Source organism: Phoxinus phoxinus (assembly GCF_949152265.1).
Source record: "Phoxinus phoxinus genome assembly, chromosome: 17".
NCBI classification, from domain to species: Eukaryota; Metazoa; Chordata; class Actinopteri; order Cypriniformes; family Leuciscidae; genus Phoxinus; species Phoxinus phoxinus.
Window position 1 is genome coordinate 30,566,237 of NC_136892.1, and position 24,296 is coordinate 30,590,532.

Here is a 24,296-nt window from a genome sequence, read left to right on the forward strand (position 1 = left end):
CATTTATTTTGTGATAATTAATATTAATTGAAATTTGCACCTCTTTTTACATCATTTTATTTATTAAAATAAATTAATCAATTGTAAAATAACATTTTAGTAAAACAATTATAATTTTTTCTTTTGAGATTATTAATATTAATTGATTTTGCACATATTAAAATATTTTTTTACATAATTTTATTTAAAAAATAAATGAATAAATTGTAAAATAAATTTTTTTTTTATAAATTGATGAAAATATTTTTTATTTCGTGATTATTAATATTCAATGATATTTGCACCCTAAGTTGGTAGAGCTCAGTAATTTTATAGCAAAATCTTAAGCTAAACACTACTGTTAATTTCTATTTTTTCACACAAAGAACAATAACTATAAAGATAACGATGACTATAGTCAATGCCATTCAAATTATAACTAAAGGTGCCAGTATGATATATGGTATGATATTATAAACTTGTTTCTTTGGAAGTGTGTGAATAAGACATGGCTATTTCGGCGTACAACACAAGAGGAAGAGTGTGTGGCTGTTCTACTTCTTCACTTGCAGAAAGACAGAGAGCTGCTGTACCGTGTGATCTGTGACCGTGTGGTGAAGTCCAGGGATCTCATGGACCGGAGGACTTCAATGCAGCCCAGATACTGAAAAAGGAAGGACACACAAATGAGATTAGAACAGCTGATAATCATCTTTTCTTCAAAACTAGATATTGCCCATGTGTGTGATAAAGTGCCATATTAATATTTAAACCAACTGTATGGTCCAATGGTGGGTCACTCAGAAAACAACAGGCCAATCAGAAGAGCGGCTCATGAATATTAAGTAGACAAGCCAAAATCAACTTGTTCTTGACAGAGCTTCTGAGAAAGGAGCTGTAAAATATATATTGAGATGGTTTTATTTGGTATTTATACCGCAAATATGTATTATTAAGGACATCGAAACCTAAAATAAAACTTCAGAAAGGTGTACAATATGGGACCTTTAAACTGAATCATTTTGATGACAGACTTTGACTTTTCAGAACCAGCAAACCAACATTTGAGATGCTGTGCGATGCGATTGGTCCGCTGGTTAGTCCAGTTATCCAATCACATGCTCTGTTGAGGCAAAGTCACGTGAGGTTTTGGTTGCGCATCCAGTAAATGTGTTTCCATCGTAGATTATGTGCATGCCTTCTTATGACTCAATTGAGCGCAGTTTTTCTTACATCTTGGTGTTTCCATTCAGCATTTTTTATGCAATATCACGTAGGCTATTCACATAAAAGTAGGTGGATGGAAACATGATCACTTTAAAGTTAACATGATATCAAAATAAAGCCTATTTGATTTCCTCATACATGCTCCTAGTCTCGTATTTTTCCTGTTTAAATCTTCAGAAAGCATTTAACACTGCTCATGTTGGCCTCTGCGCTGGAAGTGGAGATTAGCAGGGGTTTCTGGGATACTTTGGCTTCATTTTTCTACAGTGGAAGGAAGCGGAAATGTGTTAACCCATATTTTATTACAAGAGCTGTATGAAGATTCTTCAAAAAGTCCCTTTTTGCATTCAATAAAATAACAGCAAATAATAATATTAATAAATACAGTTTATGAACGACATGAGGGTGAGTAATTAATGACAGCATCTTCATTTTTGATTTAACTATTCCTTTCATACTTTAATCTGCCTGTCTACAGTCACACTGTTACACACACACACACACACACACACCTTATGACTAATGTCACATATCCACATACAAAAAACACAAAGACACGCCAAGCTCACACATGCAGACACACAATCAAACATTTTCTTCAGGAAAACAACAAATTCCACAAATCTCTCAAATTCACAGAGTGTTATTTCACACAATGTCCCTCATCAGATGTGATATAGCCTACTCTATACCACGGTATTGACTTCACAAACTCACTTGAACACATTTGTTGGATAAGGAGTGAATCGATTTGTTGTAATTTTTATTTTAGCATAAAAGAGTCCTTTTTTCAGTCTGTAATTTTATGCTACAATAAAATAAAATCGATTAACCGCAAACAAATTTTTTTTATTTTCACTGAAGCTGAACTGTTACACCCTTCATATCATATTGTTTAATCTATAGACTTAAAAAATCTAACCCTGCATGAACTATATAAGCAAGTATTCAATAAGTGAAATAAAATAAAATAAAAAGTGATCAACAACAAACAGCAAAAAACTAAATAGACAATGAAAAAAAAAAAAAAAAAATCACACACTTTAGCTTCAAGGACTCATCTGATATTCTTTTATCTATAAAAAGCTCAAAACCCTTGAAAGTATTCAATAAAATAAAAAGTGATTAACTACAAAAGAAAAAAAAGAAAAAGAAAAAAAAAACTTCAAATTCAAAGGATGTACCTCATTTTATATTTTAACTAAAAATCTCAAAACCCTACATGGACAAAAAAAACAATAAAATAAAATAAAATAATATAAAAAGTGATCAACTACAAAAGAGACAAAAAAAGACGGATTTAAAGATTCATCTCAAACCCAAAATCCTAACCCTGCATGGACTATATAAGAAAGCCTTAAATAACATTAATAAAAATAAAAATAAATAAAATCCTTATATAATTATAATATAAGAACCGCCAGCAGAACTTCAGCTGTGAATTAAACATGAGCTGCGCACGAGGTGTTCATGGAGAACAGTGCCGATGACATCATGCGTGAGCAGTGACATCATGCGTGAGCAGTGACATCATGCATCAGCAGTGACATCATGCGTGAGCAGTGACATCATGCGTGAACAGTGACATCATGCGTGAACAGTGACATCATGCGTGAGCAGTGACATCATGCGTGAACAGTGACATCATGCGTGAACAGTGACATCATGCGTGAACAGTGACATCATGCGTGAACAGTGACATCATGCGTGAACAGTGACATCATGCGTGAACAGTGACATCATGCGTGAACAGTGACATCATGCGTGAACAGTGACATCATGCATCAGCAGTGACATCATGCATCAGCAGTGACATCATGCGTGAACAGTGACATCATGCGTGAACAGTGACATCATGCGTGAGCAGTGACATCATGCGTGAGCAGTGACATCATGCATCAGCAGTGACATCATGCGTGAGCAGTGACATCATGCGTGAACAGTGACATCATGCGTGAGCAGTGACATCATGGCTGAACAGTGACATCATGCGTGAACAGTGACATCATGCATGAGCAGTGACATCATGCATGAGCAGTGACATCATGGCTGAACAGTGACATCATGCGTGAACAGTGACATCATGCATGAACAGTGACATCATGCATGAGCAGTGACATCATGCATGAGCAGTGACATCATGGCTGAACAGTGACATCATGGCTGAACAGTGACATCATGGCTGAGCAGTGACATCATGCATGAGCAGTGACATCATGCATGAGCAGTGACATCATGCATGAGCAGTGACATCATGGCTGAACAGTGACATCATGCGTGAACAGTGACATCATGCGTGACCAGTGACATCATGCATGAGCAGTGACATCATGCATGAGCAGTGACATCATGGCTGAACAGTGACATCATGGCTGAACAGTGACATCATGGCTGAGCAGTGACATCATGCATGAGCAGTGACATCATGCATGAGCAGTGACATCATGCATGAGCAGTGACATCATGCATGAGCAGTGACATCATGCATCAACACATCTCTGCTGTCTCCAGCCCGTCACCTCAGCGATCTCTCGAAGCCGCATGACTCACTCATTGAGAGTCTCACTACAACTTTCCTTGACTAGATGAATGAGTCACCGGCAGTAAGGCACCTGAGAGCCGGCTAACACACGCGTCAGGTCCGGCTTCTCCCAGGAACGCCGTCAGTGCTGATTAGTTAAGAGTACTCGAGTGGTTCATGGAAAATCATCTCCTCACTGCCTCTATTTTAATAGTCCAGATTAACTCACTGGTGCACGATTCAGAAGCGCAGACAGGAAGTGAGGCCGGAAGCGGACCATGAGTCACAGCAATGTTTGGGCAAACAGTATTTGGCTAAATACAGTGACGGAAGCTAATTGACTGATTGTATTAGACAAAGTGGCTATTATATAGTAACATGCCAAGATAATCAAGTCAAATCAAATGTATTTATTTATCTAGCCTTATAGTCACATTTAGCAGATTAGAGCCGGGCGATAATAGCGTTACATTTTTTGATGATATATAAACAATCAAGCATTTGAGATTTGATACATAGTAAATATCGCTTTACATGAGTGCATACTGTATGTGTGTGGATACAGTTGGAAATTCTCACATAACTATCTTTATATAAAGTGCTGGGCAACAATATGTGACCCTGGATCACAAAACCAGTCTCGAGTCACACGGGTATATCTGTGGCAATAGCCAACAATACATCGTATGGGTCAAAATTGTCCATTTTTATTTTATGCCAAAAATCATTAGGATATTAAGTAAAGATCATGATCCATGAAGATATTTTGTACATTTCCTACCGTAAATATATAAAACATGTATTTTTGTGAGTGAATGCAGCACAATCGTGAACATAAATGCACAACTTTAAAGGAGATTTTCTCAATGTTCCGATTTTTTTGCACCCTCAGATTCCAGATTTTCAATAGTTTCAATATTGTCATATCCTAACAAACCACACATCAATGGAAAGCTTATTTATTCAGCTCTCAGATGAGGTATAAATCTCAATTTCATACAATTGACACATAAGACTGGTTTTGTGGTCCAGGGTCACATATAATAGATTTTGCAACGAAATAAAAAAAATATTGCTTTACATGAGTATACTGTGTGTATGCGGATAAAGGTGGATCTAATACACATACACATATATATATATATATATATATATATATATATATATATATATATAGCCGTGCGATAACGCAGTTTTCATTTTTGTGAGGATATAAACAATCATGCCGATGCAGTCATGACTTGCCATCTCGTATATATTGCTCTATGTGACATTCAAATTCACACTTGAGAATGAAACCGGCTCTTAATAAATATCAACACAACTACACAGAATTACACACACACATATTGGCCCACTAAACTGCCAACAATATTGAACATACACTATATATTTGCTTTAAGCCATGAACCAAGTGCCTTATTGCTTTTAATAGATATAAATTAAGTGCACAAATTTTCACGTAAACCCATAAATCAAGCAAGGGCCGTATGTAAAGTCTGTAGTCTGTCAGAACACTAGCGTGTGTTTGAGAAGCAGCCCGTCCAGTCAATGTCAGCAGCTGTCCTTTTAGTGAAATGGAGCATGGTGTGTGTGTGTGTGTGTGTGTGTGTGTGTGTGTGTGTGTGTGTGTGCGTTCATCCACAGGGTCACTCAATAAGTGAACTGTAAAGAATAACACACATTCAGCTTGCAAAGGGACGCCGGAAGGGTTTGTTATTGGAGCTGCCAACTTTTACCAACTAACTCTTACAAAAAGCACAACAAACTAGAAATACTGCCACTCTCTTCATGTTAAATGCTTTGAGAGACCTTGGTCAATGATAATAAAGCAAATAAAACACATTTACTTCCCTTCCATTGCACATTGGTTTGCATCATCTAATTCAATCGTGTCGGCGGTTCGTGTTTTGCCTCGACAGCAACTGACAATTCAGAAGGGAAAAAAGCTAGAAGGGAATAATGTATGATTCATCCCGCACGAATCAGAGTCACCTTTAGCTCAATGAGGCTGAGAACATGCTTATATGATCACAAACACATTAGATGACACGCTTAAAATACATGATACTGCAAGACCTGAGGTCAGTGCACAATATGCATGATCTATAAAGCAAACATGTTTCAAATGTGTTAGAACTAATGCACTTATTAATGCACAAACATAAAAAAAAGTCTAAAGCAAATGGAAAAATGTACATGCACTACAGAAATTTCAATGACTTTTCACAAGTTTACTCATTTCAGGGGCAAGCCTGCAAATCACACATTCAAAATGATATTTCCAGGGTTGTTGACCATTGTAACCCTGGATAAATATATATGAGAGTGTTTTAAATCAAATGCACGGAGCACATGCGAGTCACACTGTGGCGTACGTGCAGCACAAATCAAAGATCAGTTATCATGTTTGTCTTTGCATATAGATGTGGACAAGAATAACAGCTCTGTCTTGCAACGCGTCACGGTCCCCGGAGACGATACAGTAACAGAACTGTAGCCGGAACAACATCCCCCTGGTCTGGTAACTGGTCGCCGTGGTTACGCGATTTGCATGCACTTCCCTTTTGATGTGATAAACTTGCAGTTAATTTGAATAGATCAAATCTGTGGAGGTAAGAAAAAAAAAGCGGTCGCACGGACAACCGTCAAGATATTCTCTCCTCTCACTAAGAGAAGATTAATATTACACTAGGAACACATGCATGAAGGGCTGTGATGATGGCAGAAATGTGGCTACATGCTATACTGTATAAATATATACCGAGTTAAATAAGAGTTTCACGGCTATGATCGGACAGAACTGATTTATCTTATTTACATACAACATCAACACTGCTATTGGATCAACACTAAATCAACAATGAACTGAATTGAGCCAAATAATGAGACTATTGTCTTCTGTAGAGCCGCTTTACAGTTGTTATATAATTTATGAATTTTACAACAATTTCCTGTTTATTACTGTGAAGCTGATTTGAAACATCTGTATTGTATAAAGTGCTATATAAATAAATATGACATACGAGGAGTAATACGGAAAAATATATATCCTCTCAAGTTTGGGCAACATTGCACTTGCAACTTGCCATTTTTTGACTAGCAACTGATGCTAAATCAAGTGTGTTGATAATATTAGTCTGACTTTTTTGTTCTCGACTCAAGTGTTATAAGATGTCAACCATTTGTTATTCATAATCATTTTTTGATTTGAGTCCATTCTTCCAACTGGAACAAAGAAAACAAATAAAATGTGATCTTAAATTCATTGGATTATTTAAAGACATTACTGCATTATTAAATAATAGGCAAAAACACTAACGATACAAAGTTTCAAACATTGTCCAGAATAGTGCAAGCCAGAACAAAAAGTGATATAAGAAATAGTGAAAGCATAGATTTATTTATACATCACTCTATATACTGTGATATAAATTAAATAACACGATTGCATTCATTCCGCCCACCTCCACATGCATGCAAGATTAATGCAACAGATGCCATGTAAACATGCATGGTACTGTGTGTGGCGGAACAGCCTGTGAGTCAGATGTGAACGTAACTGGCGACCTACACTATTCCAAACCGTACACATAATCCCTCTGTACCAGCACACGGACACGAAGATGAAAAAACAACAAGAAGAAGAGAGGAAGGATTGGGATCTTACCTTAACGACGTACGTCACTCCAGGTCCGGAAATCTTTTCGCTGGAGTGCAGCCATCCACGAGACGGCTTGTTCACCAGCCCGCCCGTCCCGCCCAGACTCCATCCCTCTCCTCCTCCAGGCTGAGACTCTTCCATCCTGCACTTCTTCCCCGAGCTCACGAAGCCGGGCTCCAGCGGGGCGTGAGGCGCTGAAGACGAGCCCGGGCTGCCGGATCCGCCTCCTGACGCTCCTCCCTGGAGTTTGGACACGGCCAGGTCCTTCACGGCAGACGGCAGGCCCTTGATGCCCAGCAGACCGGAGGAGTTGGCGAATTTGAGGTTGGAGACTTTGTTGATGAGGGTGCACAAGGTTCCCGACTCTTCCGAGGGTTCGGGGTCGGCTGGAGGGGCGTACGGAGGGTCGCCCACGGGCGGCGACGGCGGGACGGCCGAGACCTTGGCGTTCATGGAGAGACCGTGCAGAAGCTCATCGACGGACGTCACTGACTCATTCCGGAATCGGTTGTATTTAGCACGGTGAAGCATTCCCCTCGGTATGCCAGCCTACACACGAACGGACACATCCAACTCCCAGCTGACCGTCCACATCTTTAGCATGCTGGAGCTGAGAAAGCGTCCTCGAAGGGGTTTGAAGAAAGGGAGCGGGTGGTCGTCAGGAAAATCCAACGCCACGCAGCAGCAACTCGGGGACCAAAAATAAACCACAAAACGCGGAATCCATGGAGACAGAGGACGATGAGAGAAAAGCAGCGCGAGGTCACTCCTCTACAGAGGGCCAGAGATGGCAGAGAGAGAGACAGATCTCTAGTGAAGAGATGTCTCTCTCTCTCCCCGCATCCTGGCAGATCCCTGAACATGCATGACTCACTCTGAGAGAGAGGGAGAGAACGAGAGAGAGAGAGAGAGAGAGAGAGAGAGAGAGAGAGAGAGAGAGAGAGAGAGAGAGAGACCCTTCTCAACAAAAGACTCACTCTACACTGCAGAGCACTTTCCGTTACAAAAAAACTCCCACTTACTGCTCGGTAGAACCAATCAATTCGCAAAATTTGCCCTGTCTATAGGAACGCCTCCTGCTTTGATTCAGTTCGTGTGAAAACGGATAAGTAGAATGAAAAAGATGCTATAAAGAGATCACTGAGAAGAGTGAGATCCGAGCTCAGTCAAAATGAATGGGAATCTTTGAATCGAACTACTCAAACTCATGCAAAAACAGTCATAATTTGCGGACATAATTCAACGCAAGAATCACATTAGAGTTACCGTGCATGTTGTCGGATCACATGTACGCCACATAGAATGAAACTTGAGTCGGTGTGCATGGCGACCGCTGATTCTTCATACACACAATTGTGATTTTACTTTAATTCAGAAGCAAGGTGCTCTCATGAAAAGCAAGCATAATCATTGCACATGACTGTGACATAAAAATAAACAAAAATCGAGCAAATTACCTAAATGACATCAGGGTTAAATATATTTGAACGCGTTCACCTTTCGCCCACAACCGCGTTCTACCTTTTGTTAACGGCAAGTTTACAATGTGCACAAAATTAGATCACAAGACCAATACGGCTTTATCTCTTTGTTTGTTACGTTCGTTCTTCCTTACATACTACGAAACATCGGCATAAATCTATCCACACGGGCACTCGAATATCCCCCCCTACAGAAGGCAAAACAAGCCAAGCTTTGCTTCTGAATGAGATTTGCTGAATAATTAAACATCCCTCTCAAACACACAATGTCGAGATTCGATCTCACTAAAACGCCATCCGGATTCAGCAAGGATACAACCGTAAATAGTGATGTCAGATCTCCCAGCCCCATTAAAAAGCATCCAACGGGATGAAGCCCATGACATTAAGGCAGCAGAAAAACAGCCATTCATGTAAAATGTCCAGAAGAGCTTGTGACAGGGAAGCGGCAGTCATTCACAAGCTTCTGTAACGCTGCGGCTAACGCACTGCAGTCCCTCCCAGCGTCTCGCTTTCCTGCCTGCCTGCGAATTGAAAAAAAGAAAGAAGACAGAGAGAGAGAGAGACAGAGAGAGAGAGAGAGCAAGGGGTTTGTCTTCTCCACTGAGACAAAAGCAAACAAGCAAGCAAAAAACAAAACACAAAAGCGTTATAAGTGCTCCTCGCTCGGTGTTGTCACGGCGATGCAGAAGAGATGCTGAGGAGAGGAAGAGAGGATGCTGAGGAGCTGTGGAGGGAAAATGTTTTGGGCTGGCTGTGAATGGAAAGGCAGACGGGCATACCGACGTTTCTGTGAATGAAGTCAGGCCTCGGCAGCTTTCTGCACGGCAATCCCTCGGGATGGATCCCGACCGGCCAATCAGGGAAGAGCAGGATGACTCATTCAGGGTAGGCTGGCTGAATAGTGGGGCAAACCACTCGAAGCACAGGTAAAGGGAGAAACCATTCTCATCCTACAGCACTGCATACTGCTCGCTGCGTCGCATCTAAACTCCTGAATCCATGTTGTGCTCTTCTAAAATATCTCCTGGCAGGATGCATGGCCTGTTTGGGAAAAGAATAACAACGATCAGTCGCACTCTCCAATAAACTGGCCCCTCCTTGTGTCCTCCTGAGTGCACACTTTGCACATTCATATGAATGAAGGGTGATCAAAGAACATATGCTGAACTGAATCAACTGAATTATCGGATGCGTCCTGCCCAGCAGAGCCATTTACATGCAGTGTGCTAGCCCAGACCGTTCTGGAAATTAAATACAAGGCAGAAAAAACTAATAAAAGGAACTGGATTTGCACATTTGTTGAAGAAAATGATGTGAGTGGCTGCTAGGTGTGTTTTTTCCAGCCGTTTCATCCTCCAGCAGGAAATAGTCAATCCGATCACTTAGTAAAGTAACAGCACACCTCTCCTCAACGAGACATGATTTGAAGCACAAATAGCGCTAAGTTAGATTTACAAATCTATGACATAGTTGTAGCCCATGAATGCTTTCTTAAAGTCATCAGAAAATGCTGTTTGCAACCCATTTTACTTCTCATTTTGCCGTAATGTGATGACTTTAAGAAAACTAGGCATAGAGTGTAACGGTCGGGTTCCAGAAGTAAAAACTACATTCATTTTCTCCATAAGGAAATTGATTTTGAACGATAACTTATAAACGTTTAAAGACAGCAGTGAGCTACGAGATTGTTAATCGATGGTATTTGAAGCCGTCAGCCCACATTACTTCAGTTTAGTTTTAAAATAATCATGTTTAACAGTTGAATTCCTGGTGATAAACTACATTACCCATGATGCTCTACTGAAAATTCCACCAATCAGAGAGTCGGAAAAAGCAACGTGTCAAAATAGCTCTTTAGCTCCGCCCACTCCTATAAAGCAGTGTGAATGAAGTAATCGAGTATCCCTACACTCTCATAATACTTAAATGTTTGTATATGCATATTTTGCAATAAACTTAAAATCTATTGCTTCTATACCTATATTCAACATTTCTAAATGAGTAGTTTTATATTTCTCCATCATTTTTAATTCGATTATGCTGTTCGCAATGCTTCATGGGATTGTAGTTCTTTCCCTCACTAAAGCGTTAAGTACAGTCTTGTGTCTTTGTCTTTTTGTCAGACTTTCAAAGACTTTCTTGCTTCAAATCAAAGTAATGTTGTGATTCACCTCAAACCTGGTTGGTTTGGTTCAGTTCATGGCTTAAAACTATTTAACAGATTATTTTAAAATGAATAAACCGTGCTGAAAAAGAGTTCACTGATGCACTTTATTAAAATGTAGGACAGGACTTAAATTTTTATTTGAAAATACTTCCAGAATGAAGTCACATAAGAGCATTTGTTGGAATAATGTGCACTTATTAAAGAAAAATAAGACCCAAGAACATGTATTGAAATAAAATAAAGGGGGTTCAATTACTTCATGCTGACTTTCAATATTCAATATAATTAAAAAGCTGGTCAATAACCTTGAATAATGAACGAGCTCCAGTTGAGCACATCTGTCTGGATCAGGATTTGATGTGTCTATCTGCATCACATCTATCTCTCTGAACACCACACAGGTTCTCAGGCAGTTTACTCACCGTGGAAAAGAGTTCATCGGGTTTATCTTCCTCTCATAACACACCTGAACGTCCTGAAGCATGAAAAATACAGAAAATATATTACAAACAAATAGGAAATGAAACGGCTTCACTGTAAATGTATGTATTGCGCTTTAGACATTCTACATGTTTATATTTATACACATAGAGAGAGAAGAGATGGTGGGTGGTGGACTGCGCACGTGTGTGTGTGTGTGTGTGTGTGTGTGTGTGTGTGTGTGTGTGTGTGTGTGTGTGTGTGTGTGTGTGTGTGTGTGTGTGTGTGATCTTCATAGTCGTGACTGAAGTGTGTCGGGTTCACTCCTACACATGCTCATTAAAACAGCAGGAAGTATAGAAACTAGAAGAGACAGAGACAGAGAACACAGAAGGCTTTCCTTTTCAAAGTCCAAAAATCACATCACATGTCTGTTGGGACACACATCAGGTACGTCACTCTTAAACGCAGGCTAAAACAAGACCAATTTTAGCCCAGTGACTAATAGTGAGGTTTAGCGACCTAGGAGCATTTGTTTAACCACATTGTACGTTTATAATACTACGCTTGTGATCCCTAAAAATGTTGATGTGCATATGTAGAACAATGTAAATACAGATTAAATAAGTAATATCCACAACATATATATGCAGAGATTAAATTTCAGTGTAACACTGCACAGCATTTGCGTTGCGAATGCATCCAGACACATGCGATAAGTCCATACAGAGAGAGAGAGACGCTGCCTACAGGAACCTTTACTGTAACCATAGTTTCAAAGACAGCATAGCAACAGGAATGAGGTGAGGGGGCCGGCCATAGTGATTGGCAGCTCACATCCGGTGGATGCCATTGGCTGCTGTGAGTGAGTGTTTTCCGGTGTAGCACCGCATATTCTGGTGTACATGCCACTACATGTGTTTCTGCAGGAAGATGGAATTCAGGTGTTACTAGGATACCACTACATAAGATAAACATTTGTTTTTGTGCAAACAATCTATAATGCAAATACCCGAGTGTGAGTCACTATGAATCATGAACAATATTGATTCATGTTTTTCAATTCTGCTGCATTTAGGAGTGTGAAGATGAAATACTCATCTCAAGCAGCTGCACTGGCACAGACCTATAGAGTGTAACGGTCCGGTTCCGGAAGTAAAAACTCCATTAATTTTCTCCATAAAGAAATAGATTTTGAACGATAACTTATAAACGTTTAAAGACAGCCGTACTGTGAGCTACGACGTTGTTAATCGGTGGTTTTTGCTTCTGCTGAAGCCGTCAGCCCAAATTACTTCAGCTTAGTTTTTTAAAATAATCGTGTTTCTGATGATAAACTACATTACCCATAATGCTGTACTGGAAAATTCCACCAATCAGAGAGTGCTAACATGCGTCAAAATAGCTCTTTAGCTCCGCCCACTCCAATGAAGCAGTGCGAATGAATGACGTAATTGAGTATCCCTACACTTTTTTATATTTTTCCATATTTTTTTATTCGATTATGCTGTTCACAATGCTTCATGGGATTGTAGTTCTTTCCCTCACTAAAATCATTAAGTACACATTGTACCTTTGTCTTTTTATCCGATTTTTTAAAAACTTTTTTCCTTCAAATCAGTTTGAAGTGTTGTGATTATACTTGTGGTTCATGGCTTTTAACTCTTTAACAGAATATTTAAAAATCCCTATGAAAAAAACAAAAACAAAAAAAACTTGCCGCTGAAAAAAGGGATGGCCATTAATGCACTCTATACACCGTAAAAAATACAACTTAATTAAATTGTGCAAACTCGTTGCCTTAATTTAATTAAGTAAGCATAACTTTTTTAATTTTTTAAGTTGTGTCAACTTAATTCTATCTGTGTTCTGAGGAAGTGTACTCTCATAGTGCATTGCGGCATGAATCAATTAATTGCTTTGTTTGACTTTTTTTGGCTTTATTTTACCATTACAATTTTATTTGCTATCGTTGGTTATACTGACAAGAGACAGCAAATAAAATTGTAATGGTCTAATTAATTTTTTTTTTTTAAAAAGCTTGTTACCATTGATTGTTGTGGTTTGCATGCTGAATGTTGAAGTCTGTGTGTGACTCAAGAAAAATGGCAAGATATTGTCACAAATATAGAGGGATTATATCAACCCAATTAAAAGTTTATGCCATAAGTGTTAGCAATAAAATGTTAAAAGATCATTATTATACATTAAAGTTATGTTACATATCATTAATACGTTAATTCAAAACATGGAAATAATTTAATTATAAATATATATAATATTTATTACTTAACTTCCTTTGAAATCTAATAACTGCGATTTCATGTTGCATCAATCGGAAGAAAATTACAATAATATAAATGACGTTCCAAATGCCCAACCAAAGGGAACACTAATCACACTAACGGTGAGAAATGTTTGGATATCAACATGAATTTATGAAGTCAACTTATGTGACGTTCCCCCAAAAATGTTTGTTTTATTGACAATAACATTCCAGGTGACTGGAAAATGAATGATGACTGCAGAAGTGGAAGAAATAAGTGAAAAGAATTGCCCCGCCTCAAAAACCATTTGCCCCGCCTGTTTTTTTTTTTGCTTTGGCAAAATGGTACTCAAACCAGTCAAGTAAAGGTTACTTGGGTTTTCTGAGTAACAAAGACATAGCATGCAAACAGAACAGATTACAAAATTATTTTAGGTAAGATCAACAAATTATTGGACATTAAGTAAAGTTAACTAAAAAAGTCTTAGTAAGAACAATGTTAGATTTTACAGTGTAGTGTACACTAAAGCTGCGTCTGAAATAGTATAGTGTTCGAATAGGTACTATATTTAAATTTACTATACTATATTTAAAAAGTAAGCTCTATTAAAGGTAGGGTAGGTCAGAATTGTCTAAAAAAACTTTTTTTCAAATTGGCTTAAACTGTCTTTATATACCAATACATAATTAAAATGCAAGTACTGTGAAACAGAGAGTATAAAAAACTGAGTGACTCTAGTGTATTTAATCTTCAATAAACACAGTTTATTAATTCCATTCACTCCCACCTAAAAACGGGTGCGCGACTGCGCGCACGTGGGCAGAGTCAGTAATAGCGGCGGTAGTCATGGCGACGGAGAGTGACAGTCGCGCAAGCCAATCACTTGTTTCGTCCCGGTAGGAATTAATGAGCTGTGTTTTTTGAAGATTAAATACACTATAGTCACTCAATTTTTATACTCTCTTTTTCAAAGTACTTACATTTTAATTATGTATTGGTATATAAAGACAGTTTAAGCCAATTTGAAAAAAAGTTCTTTAGACAATTCTTACCTACCCAACCTTTAATATGGGTAGTATGAATGCGTAACTTACTGTCATGTGACCCACCAGGGTCAGTTGTGTCGCTTCACTGCCATTCATAAACCCTCTCCCGTGGCCTCATGGGACTGTAAAGAGTCTATCGTAAGCACACTTCAGAATCTCACCGGAAGTATCATCCGGATACTTTCTGTCTACCGTGTTATGAGTTCTGTGAAATCAGACATAGGCTACTACTCTGTTGGCGTACTTTTTTTTTGGATACTATACAGAAGGAAAGTATTAGATTTCGGGTTGTGTTACTCTTATTTAGAAGTGACATATTGTGAACTGTACATGGGTAACGTTGGTTGACACATAATATGGACATAAAATTCTAAATCAAGGTTTTGGTTAATTTTTATTTTTATAAATGAAAGAGAGTGAACATTTTTTTTAGCATTAGCAAGTTTTCAACCATTTTAAAAATCACCCTTTTGTCTTTTTGCAGCTCACTAAATAGTCTTGTGCTGTGACCGATTCATATATTTTTTATCTTATGACTTCATAAAAAATGAGTGTATAAATAAGTATATAAAATGATGAATTGTTGTATAACTTCTAGTTAGGCATTTTATTGCAGGAGACTCTCAACTAGTTCACTTGTAAATTATTAGTGCTGTCAAAAATAATTGCATGATATCATAAAAGTTTGTAAATATATAATGTGTAGGCCATACATGCATAAACACAAATATATACATTTACAAACTTTTATGTAAGATTATACTTTTGTTTTGTTTCTTAAACACACTAATTTGAGGTAGTTAACTTAGCTAATTAAATTTTCATCAAGTCTCAACCATCTTAACTTTTTTTTATTAAATGTCTTTGTTTGATCAAATTAAGATCAAGAACTGTAAATTATATGATGTAATAAACACTGTGTGTTCTTTCGACGATAAGTTAGATTAAAAATTAGATAGATAACGATAGATAGATAACAAATTTCCCTAAACGTTTAAGGTTTTAAGCTCTCTAACTCTGTACCATCGAGCATGGGTCACAATAGCATGATAATGCTGCACACTTTACCTTTGGCGGGTTTCTGAGGCAAAAAAAAAAAAGCAACATTTCTATATTTACAGACGCATATTCTAATCAATTTTCACAATCTAGCTCATCGTCATCGCTGATCTGTTTCCAGGACAACCGCCCGCCCTTTCCTACGCCCCCGCCATTTCGACGTGGTCACGCTGGCTAAAACCACATGACCTCTCTCAGCCAATCAGAAGCGGCTGCTGCAGTTGAGTTTCGGGTTTAAAACTGTATCGGTTAAATTTGTTACAAAGTTGTGAGTTTGATCGAATCCTTCTTTCACGGTTCAATAAGTCCGAATATTGTCATAGCAGTCTACATTTATCAATCTAATATGGCTCATAAACAGATCTACTACTCGGATAAATACACAGATGAACACTATGAATACAGGTAAGGAGGTTTGAACTGCTTCGAGGCCTCGTTGCGGCGTGTTTGTTTAAATATCATTCAATTCATTTCACAACAGTGTTGAACTTGCTCCTTCTGAATTGCTTGATAAAGTTAGGTAATACATTTGAGCGGCATGTTTTAACATATACACAAAGCTGTGGATTTGATTGTGCTTTTCGACTTGTGACTTCACTTTTCAAGCGGCATGTTCATGTCATTCACGGTATTTGTTATTTGAATGTTGTCATTTGTGCTGGCAGACATGTGGTGTTACCGCGAGAACTGGCCAAACAAGTGCCCAAATCTCACCTGATGTCGGAGGATGAGTGGAGGAGGCTGGGTGTGCAGCAGTCACTGGGATGGGTGCATTACATGATCCATGAACCAGGTCTGTATACAAACACACACACATTTATCAGTGCAGAGGTGTGTGTGTTTGCTCTGATCCGGAGTCAGCTGATCTCTGACCATGTGATCTCAAGAGCCATTTACCTCAATTCTGTTACTTAAAGGGTTAGTTCACCCAAAAATGAAAATTATGTCATTAATGACTCACCCTCATGTCGTTCATCTTCGGAACACAGTTTAAGATATTTTAGATTTAGTCCGAGAGCTTCCTGTCCCTCCATTGAAAATGTATGTACGGTATACTGTCCATGTCCAGAAAGGTAATAAAGACATCATCAAAGTAGTCCATGTGACATCAGTGGGTTAGTTAGACATTTTTGAAGGATCGAAAATACATTTTTGTCCAAAAATAACAAAAACTACGACTTTATTCAGCATTGTATTCTCTTCCGGGTCTGTTGTCAATCCGCGTTCACGACTCCGCAGTGACGCTGCTGACGTAAGACGCTGATGACGTGTTATCTCGTCCGTGTAGTATTCGGGTTCAAATAAATATGGATGGGCAAAAAAATGCAAGTCTTCCTGACATGTTTGCGAAGATTGTTTTGTTTACATCGTGCGTCTCCCTCAGACTGTAAACGAAGCTCGGGCGCACCAGATAACACGTCATCAGCGTCTTACGTCAGCAGCGTCACTGCGGAGTCGTGAACGCGGATTGACAACAGACCCGGAAGAGAATACAATGCTGAATAAAGTCGTAGTTTTTGTTATTTTTGGACAAAAATGTATTTTCAATGCTTCAAAAACTTCTAACTAACCCACTGATGTCACATGGACTACTTTGATGATGTTTATATTACCTTTATGGACATGGACAGTATACTGTATATACAGTTTCAATGGAGGGACAGAAAGCTCTCGGACTAAATCTAAAATATCTTAAACTGTGTTCTGAAGATGAACGGAGGTCTTACGGGCTTGGGACGACATGAGGGCGAGTAATTAATGAAGGAGTTTTCATTTTTGGGTAAACTAACCCTTTAAGGGATCTACTTAAAGGGATAGTTCACCCTAAAATGAAAACTCCTTCATTAATTACTCGCCCTCATGTCGTTCTCAACCCGTAAGACTTTTGTTCATCTTCAGAACACAAATGAAGATCTTTTTGATGAAATCTGAGAGATTTCTGGCCCTCCGATGACAGCTACGCAACTAACACTTTGACGTAGGGCTGGGCGATATGGCCAAAAAAAAATATCACGATATATTTTTTTTTATATCAGTCGATATCGATAATTATCGATAAATGTCAAATCTTTATTTATTTCAAGTTTAAAGACAGATTTGTACTCCTAAGTGAAAGCTGTAGAAACCAGAGCGTTGTGTTTTTAAACTACTCTTTATTGTCAGAACATATCATGACAAACACTTGCCAAACAGGGGAACATTCACAAATCCGAGGTAGAACATTCAAACATTTGTCATTTTTCCTTAACAAAATAAATATCTTTATTTCAGTAGTATTAGCTTGAGTTAGGATGCAGATTTACTTTATACAATTTATGTTCATTAACAAAAACAGTAACATCTGTTAAAAAAAAGTAACAACATTATTTTTATTTGGTAAAATGTAATATTCTTTAGTTTTATTAAAATTAACCATTGGTCATCCAGCATCATGCATTTAGATCATGATAACCACAGATAAAATGTAACTTTATGGTTTCTATGGTATTTATGAAAACCAGTAGCCTAAATACATAATTATGCAAAAACTAATTATATTCCATTAGTCCTTTAATACGTTGTCTACATTAATAATATTATACAATTCAATATATATATATATATATCCCACATTTCATGGTGCAGTTAATATTACTAGGCTAACGTTACAGTAACGTTAAATCCGTGGTAAATGATGGGAATGTGTAACTTAGACGGAGAAGCTTCTGACTGTATCGTTGCGCACAGTGCTTCTCCTGTTCGTCAGCGCTGTTTCATCTGCCTTTAAACTGGTTTAAATCACTGAGACATTTGTGTTCCTCGCTGAATTCAAGCGCTCTCACTGGATCTAGTGACCGAGAGCGATCAGAGTAAACGCGTCTGCTCGAATGAGCTCGCGCTGCGCTGCCGTTTGGACTTTGAGCCGAGCGGATAAACGGTCCGTGTGGCGCGCGCGGTTCAAATGAGATTCGTTCCGCTTTTGGCGCAAAAATATTATCGAACATTTATCGAACTCTTGATATCGTTTTATCGAGAAAAATTATATCGCGATAATTATCGTTATCGTTTTATCGCCCAGCCCTACTTTGACGCTTCAAAAAGTTCATAAAGAGAACGTAAAACTAATCCGTATGAATCGAGCGGTTAAGTTAATTTCTGAAAAGACACGATCGGTTTATGATGAACAGATTGAATTTAGGCTTTTGTTTACATATAAACATTCAACTCACACATTAGTTGTGGTAAACGGAAACTCAAGCATTGATGTGCGAGAACCAATGAGGTTCGTTCTCGTGTTACGCATCACGTTTGAGCTTCAGCAAGAGCCAATGAGGTTCGTTCTCGTGTTACGCATCACGCTTGAGCTTCAGCAAGAGCCAATGAGGTTCTTTCTCGTGTTACGCATCACGTTTGAGCTTCAGCAAGAGCCAATGAGGTTCGTTCTCGTGTTACGCATCACGCTTGAGCTTCAGCAAGAGCCAATGAGGTTCGTTCTCGTGTTACGCATCACACTTGAGCTTCAGCAAGAACCAATGAGGTTCGTTCTCGTGTTACGCATCACGCTTGAGCTTCAGCAAGAGCCAATGAGGTTCTTTCTCGTGTTACGCATCACGTTTGAGCTTCAGCAAGAACCAATGAGGTTCGTTCTCGTGTTATGCATCACACTTGAGCTTCAGCAAGAACCAATGAGGTTCGTTCTCGTGTTACGCATCACGCTTGAGCTTCAGCAAGAGCCAATGAGGTTCTTTCTCGTGTTACGCATCACGTTTGAGCTTCAGCAAGAGCCAATGAGGTTCGTTCTCGTGTTACGCATCACGCTTGAGCTTCAGCAAGAGCCAATGAGGTTCGTTCTCGTGTTACGCATCACGCTTGAGCTTCAGCAAGAGCCAATGAGGTTCTTTCTCGTGTTACGCATCACGTTTGAGCTTCAGCAAGAGCCAATGAGGTTCGTTCTCGTGTTACGCATCACGCTTGAGCTTCAGCAAGAACCAATGAGGTTCATCCTCGTGTTACGCATCACGTTTGAGCTTCAGCAAGAGCCAATGTGGTTCGTTCTCGTGTTACGCATCACGTTTGAGCTTCAGCAAGAGCCAATGAGGTTCGTTCTCGTGTTACGCATCACGCTTGAGCTTCAGCAAGAGCCAATGAGGTTCGTTCTCGTGTTACGCATCACGTTTGAGCTTCAGCAAGAGCCAATGAGGTTCTTTCTCGTGTTACGCATCACGTTTGAGCTTCAGCAAGAGCCAATGAGGTTCGTTCTCGTGTTACGCATCACGCTTGAGCTTCAGCAAGAGCCAATGAGGTTCGTTCTCGTGTTACGCATCACGTTTGAGCTTCAGCAAGAACCAATGAGGTTCGTTCTTGTGTTACGCATCACGCTTGAGCTTCAGCAAGAACCAATGAGGTTCGTTCTCGTGTTACGCATCACGCTTGAGCTTCAGCACACTGCAAAAAATGCTTTTCTTACTTAGTATTTTTGTTTTGTTTCCAGTCCAAATATCTAAAAATTATTAAATCAAGAAGCATTTACTAGAGAAGTAAAATGACATTAGAAATTATATTTTGTTTTAATATAAAAAGAAAGTAATTTAAGTAATTTTTGCTTAAAACAAGCAAAATTATCTGCCAATGGGGTAAGCAAAAAAATCTGAATTCGAATGGAAAACAAGAAAAAAAAATCTTCATTCAAATGGAAACCAAGAATTTTTTGCTTACCCCATTGGCAGATAATTTTGCTCGTTTTAAGTAAAAATTACTTAAATTACTTTCTTTTTATCTTAAAACAAAATAGAATTTCTTATGTCATTTTACTTCTCTAGTAAACGCTTCTTGGTTTAAGAATTTTTAGATATTTGGACTGGAAACAAAACAAAAATACTAATTAAGAAAGTATTTTTTGCAGTGCAAGAACCAATGAGGTTCATTCTCCTGTTACGCATCACGTTTGAGCTTCAGCAAGAGCCAATGAGGTTCGTTCTCGTGTTACGCATCACGCTTGAGCTTCAGCAAGAGCCAATGAGGTTCGTTCTCGTGTTACGCATCACGTTTGAGCTTCAGCAAGAGCCAATGAGGTTCATTCTCGTGTTACGCATCACGTTTGAGCTTCAGCAAGAGCCAATGAGGTTCGTTCTCGTGTTACGCATCACGCTTGAGCTTCAGCAAGAACCAATGAGGTTCATTCTCGTGTTACGCATCACGTTTGAGCTTCAGCAAGAGCCAATGAGGTTCGTTCTTGTGTTACGCATCACGCTTGAGCTTCAGCAAGAACCAATGAGGTTCATTCTCGTGTTACGCATCACGTTTGAGCTTCAGCAAGAGCCAATGAGGTTCATTCTCGTGTTACGCATCACGCTTGAGCTTCAGCAAGAGCCAATGAGGTTCATTCTCGTGTTACGCCTCACGTTTGAGCTTCAGCAAGAACCAATGAGGTTCATCCTTGTGTTACGCATCACGTTTGATCTTCAGCAAGAACCAATGAGGTTCGTTCTCGTGTTACGCATCACGCTTGAGCATCAGCAAGAACCAATGAGGTTTGTTCTCGTACGCCAAGCAGGTTCAGTTGAGCTTCTGATCAATGTTTATATGTGAATAAAAGCCTAAATTCAATCTGTTCATCATAAAGTAATCAAGTCTCTTAAGAAAAACCACTCAATTAAACCGCTCAATTTCTATGGATTAGTTTTACGATCTTTTTATGAACTTTTTGAAGCACCAGAGTGGTAGTTGCGCAGCTGTCAATGGAGGGACTGAAAACTCTCAGATTTCATTAAAAAGATCTTCATTTGTGTTTTGAAGATGAACGAAACTATTACTGGGTTTGGAACGTGGTTCGGTAAGTAATTAATGAAAGAGTTTCCATTTTAGGGTGAACTATCCATTAAGTTTTGATCAAATAAATCAAAGATATATAACATTTGCTTTTGTATTTATTTTTCCAGAACCGCATATTCTGCTGTTTAGAAGACCTCTACCAAAATAATGACAGTGTCGCCTGCTCCTCTGGAACATTCCTGTGGTTAAATGTGATATTCAGTGAATACTGGAGAACTTCACCTCGTTTCTGGACTCCTTTGACCACGATTTATGCTTGGACAGAATCAAGGGATTATGGGAAATTTTCAGTAAAAATTCAAGGGCTCTTAACTAAAAAAGAAAAGAAAAGAAGCATGTGACCCAAGTGCCTCAATGGGTGAAGCCAAACCTTTGTGTGTTGAATAAAAGTCTGTGATGCATCATCAGTGTTTAGAAACCTAAATCAGTGTTTTTATGGCTGAGCTAAAGGACAATGCTAAATATTTGGGGGGGGATAAAAAGATGTACTGTACATGCTAAAGGGAAATAATTTGTGTGTATCTAAATGAAGATTCTTAGTTTCCGTTAATTGTTAAGGGAAGGCAAGTGTATACTGTAAAAGAGCTTGGTCATGTTTAAATTACGATACAAAATTTGAACCATCTGTTTACAAAGTAGGCTAGTTCTAGCACTATCAGCAACTGCGCTTGAAAACGGGGGTTTTACTGAGAAAAGAACAAGTTTATACCTTTTATCACAACATTACTTTTCAAAAAGAATAGAATTATGCTTTTTTATATTCTTGCTGCTCTTTATAATAAAATTAAAATGCCGCCTCGTGCCTGTTTTCTGTGTAGTTCCTCTCAGCACAACTCAACTCTCACCACACGATGGCACCACATCGCAACTAATGCAATGGTTCGTTTTGAATATCAATATTTTAAATATTTAGCTTAATTGTTAAAGAACAGCCGTTTCATTCGAAGAACATATTTAGCTAACCCTTTTTAGTATAAAACATTCATGTTGTATGCCTCATTTGGTACTTTAAATAAGATAAGAACATAGTAAAATGCAATTTATAATAGGCTACAATAATAAAATACAAATGTGTTACCAATTTGTAAGTCAAATGCATTTTATTTAGCTAGTGTTAGTGCCATGTTTTGTGTGGTATAAAAGCTCCACCTCAGTTTCCCAGTCGAGTGATTTTACAGATCACTCTGTCTATGTTTCGATAACGTTCTAAAGGTAACGCTATTTTGGAAACATTCCATTTTAGAATTTTGCAAACATGGAAACGTTACTTTTGAATGTTCTCTTAACATTCTGAAACATTTAAAAACATTAGACGAACGTCAAACCACAACAAAACGATTTAGGCCTATGCTATAAATAATGTTTTTGTGCTAGCATTTTGAGAACATTAATAACTGACCAAACGTTCTATTAATGTTACTGGTGGAATGTTTGTTCAGAACTTTGAGAGAAACGTTATGGAAGTTCTGAGAACGTTCCCTGTTATCTGGGTTTACAAACACAGGCATTGAGGCAGTGGATATGATGATGATGATGATGATGATGGTGGTGGTGGTGGTAGATTGGGGCAGTTGGGATATTGTTTAATTTATTAAAGGAAATTATATTTGTTGGTAAAAACGATGAATAGTTTAATTAGTTACCTTTTACATTTGTCATTATTTGGTCAGACTGAACCATTACAGTAGCTAACAGTAATAGCTTTGGGTTACTGTATATAAACGGTCATCATTTATACAGATTTTTCTCTCACAGTGTCTTTTATCAGATTTCTATTAGTGTTGTTTTTAGTATTGATGACAGGAGTCTAGTTTTTTTTTTTCAAAGCTAAAGCAGATATAAAAGATTTGAGTGAAAGTTGCTGCTAAATATCCAGACTTTTTCTGGCTTTACCTGATACATATTAAGCCCCCCGGCAACTATAGTTGCCGCAGTGTATAGTTGTCATTTTCCTTTTGTAAGTATTTTACTAGATGTTATCCATGTTTAATGTCTCAATGACATGCATGCAAAGAACCAAGTAAAGGATTTCAAGGAGAGAAAAAAAAAGGTATTCACTTCCTTCCTGTCACATGAGGCTGTCAACTTCATACCCTTACTTCCAGGAAGCATGGCGAAGGCAAACCCTCTTCCATGATGCCAAATGTTCTCCTCCTATTCATATTTTACATTGAGGGAGTGCATACAACATATTCGCACATTCAAATACAATTTTCAAGAAGAAAAACAAAAACCTGGGGAAAATAAATACAGAATATGTTCATATAGGACACTATTAACACGACTATATGCATGAAACCATTCAGAAAAATTTGGGCACAAATGGGTCAAGACTTCAATCGGGGTCAAAATGACAAAAGCCTCTAGTTTTGGGCTCTAAACAGGCCTGTTCATCGGGTTCAGTGATAATAAAGCTGTGGTGGATCATGACTGATCAACTTACAGATGCTTATTAAGTTTATTTAATTGAATGATACACATGACATTAATTCCCTCACCTGTGGCTGGATCTCTCTCACTTCCTGTTTCTGAGGCCACCACATCCTGTATGTGGCAAAATATGATCCTGATGAATATAGGAGGAGGTGAAAGTCTGAAAACCACAATATAAAACCACTCAACATTTACTCGCATAGCAAAGTTCCTGTTTT

The 24,296-nt window shown here is 38.4% G+C and overlaps 2 protein-coding genes across 5 annotated transcripts in view; one reads left to right on the forward strand and one right to left on the reverse strand.

The window, feature by feature from the left end:
* The window catches only part of shc3 (SHC (Src homology 2 domain containing) transforming protein 3), a 36,931-nt gene extending 20,213 nt beyond the window's left edge, over positions 1-16,718 (reverse strand). Inside the window, exons 1-6 of one of the 4 annotated variants that reach the window (XM_079586395.1) lie at positions 16,549-16,718; positions 11,465-11,517; positions 9,655-9,916; positions 9,189-9,396; positions 7,398-7,985; positions 573-643 (exon numbers count right to left, since the gene is read on the reverse strand). In XM_079586395.1, coding sequence (XP_079442521.1) covers positions 573-643; positions 7,398-7,922 — 596 coding nt within the window. In that variant the 5' untranslated portion in view covers positions 7,923-7,985; positions 9,189-9,396; positions 9,655-9,916; positions 11,465-11,517; positions 16,549-16,718. Of the gene's footprint in view, positions 1-572; positions 644-7,397; positions 9,917-11,464; positions 11,518-16,548 lie in introns of those variants that run through there. The other 3 variants (XM_079586394.1, XM_079586392.1, XM_079586393.1) reach the window with 3 other exon arrangements.
* Positions 15,917-22,498, forward strand: LOC306984749 (cyclin-dependent kinases regulatory subunit 2). Its single transcript, XM_079586396.1, has 3 exons — positions 15,917-16,239; positions 16,500-16,627; positions 21,753-22,498. The coding sequence occupies exons 1-3, from the start codon at positions 16,181-16,183 to the stop codon at positions 21,791-21,793; spliced, it is 228 nt and encodes a 75-aa protein (XP_079442522.1). The 5' UTR covers positions 15,917-16,180; the 3' UTR covers positions 21,794-22,498.
* Positions 22,499-24,296: the final 1,798 nt, after the last annotated feature.

What these genes read in the sequence shown, in the direction of transcription:
- LOC306984749 (XM_079586396.1), top strand. Translation starts at nt 16,181, where the DNA reads ATGGCTCATAAACAGATCTACTACTCGGATAAATACACAGATGAACAC. An exon ending in GATGAACACTATGAATACAG is followed by an intron (nt 16,240 to 16,499) that starts GTAAGGAGGTTT and finishes TTGTGCTGGCAG; the next exon opens with ACATGTGGTGTTACCGCGAG. An exon ending in TTACATGATCCATGAACCAG is followed by an intron (nt 16,628 to 21,752) that starts GTCTGTATACAA and finishes TTATTTTTCCAG; the next exon opens with AACCGCATATTCTGCTGTTT.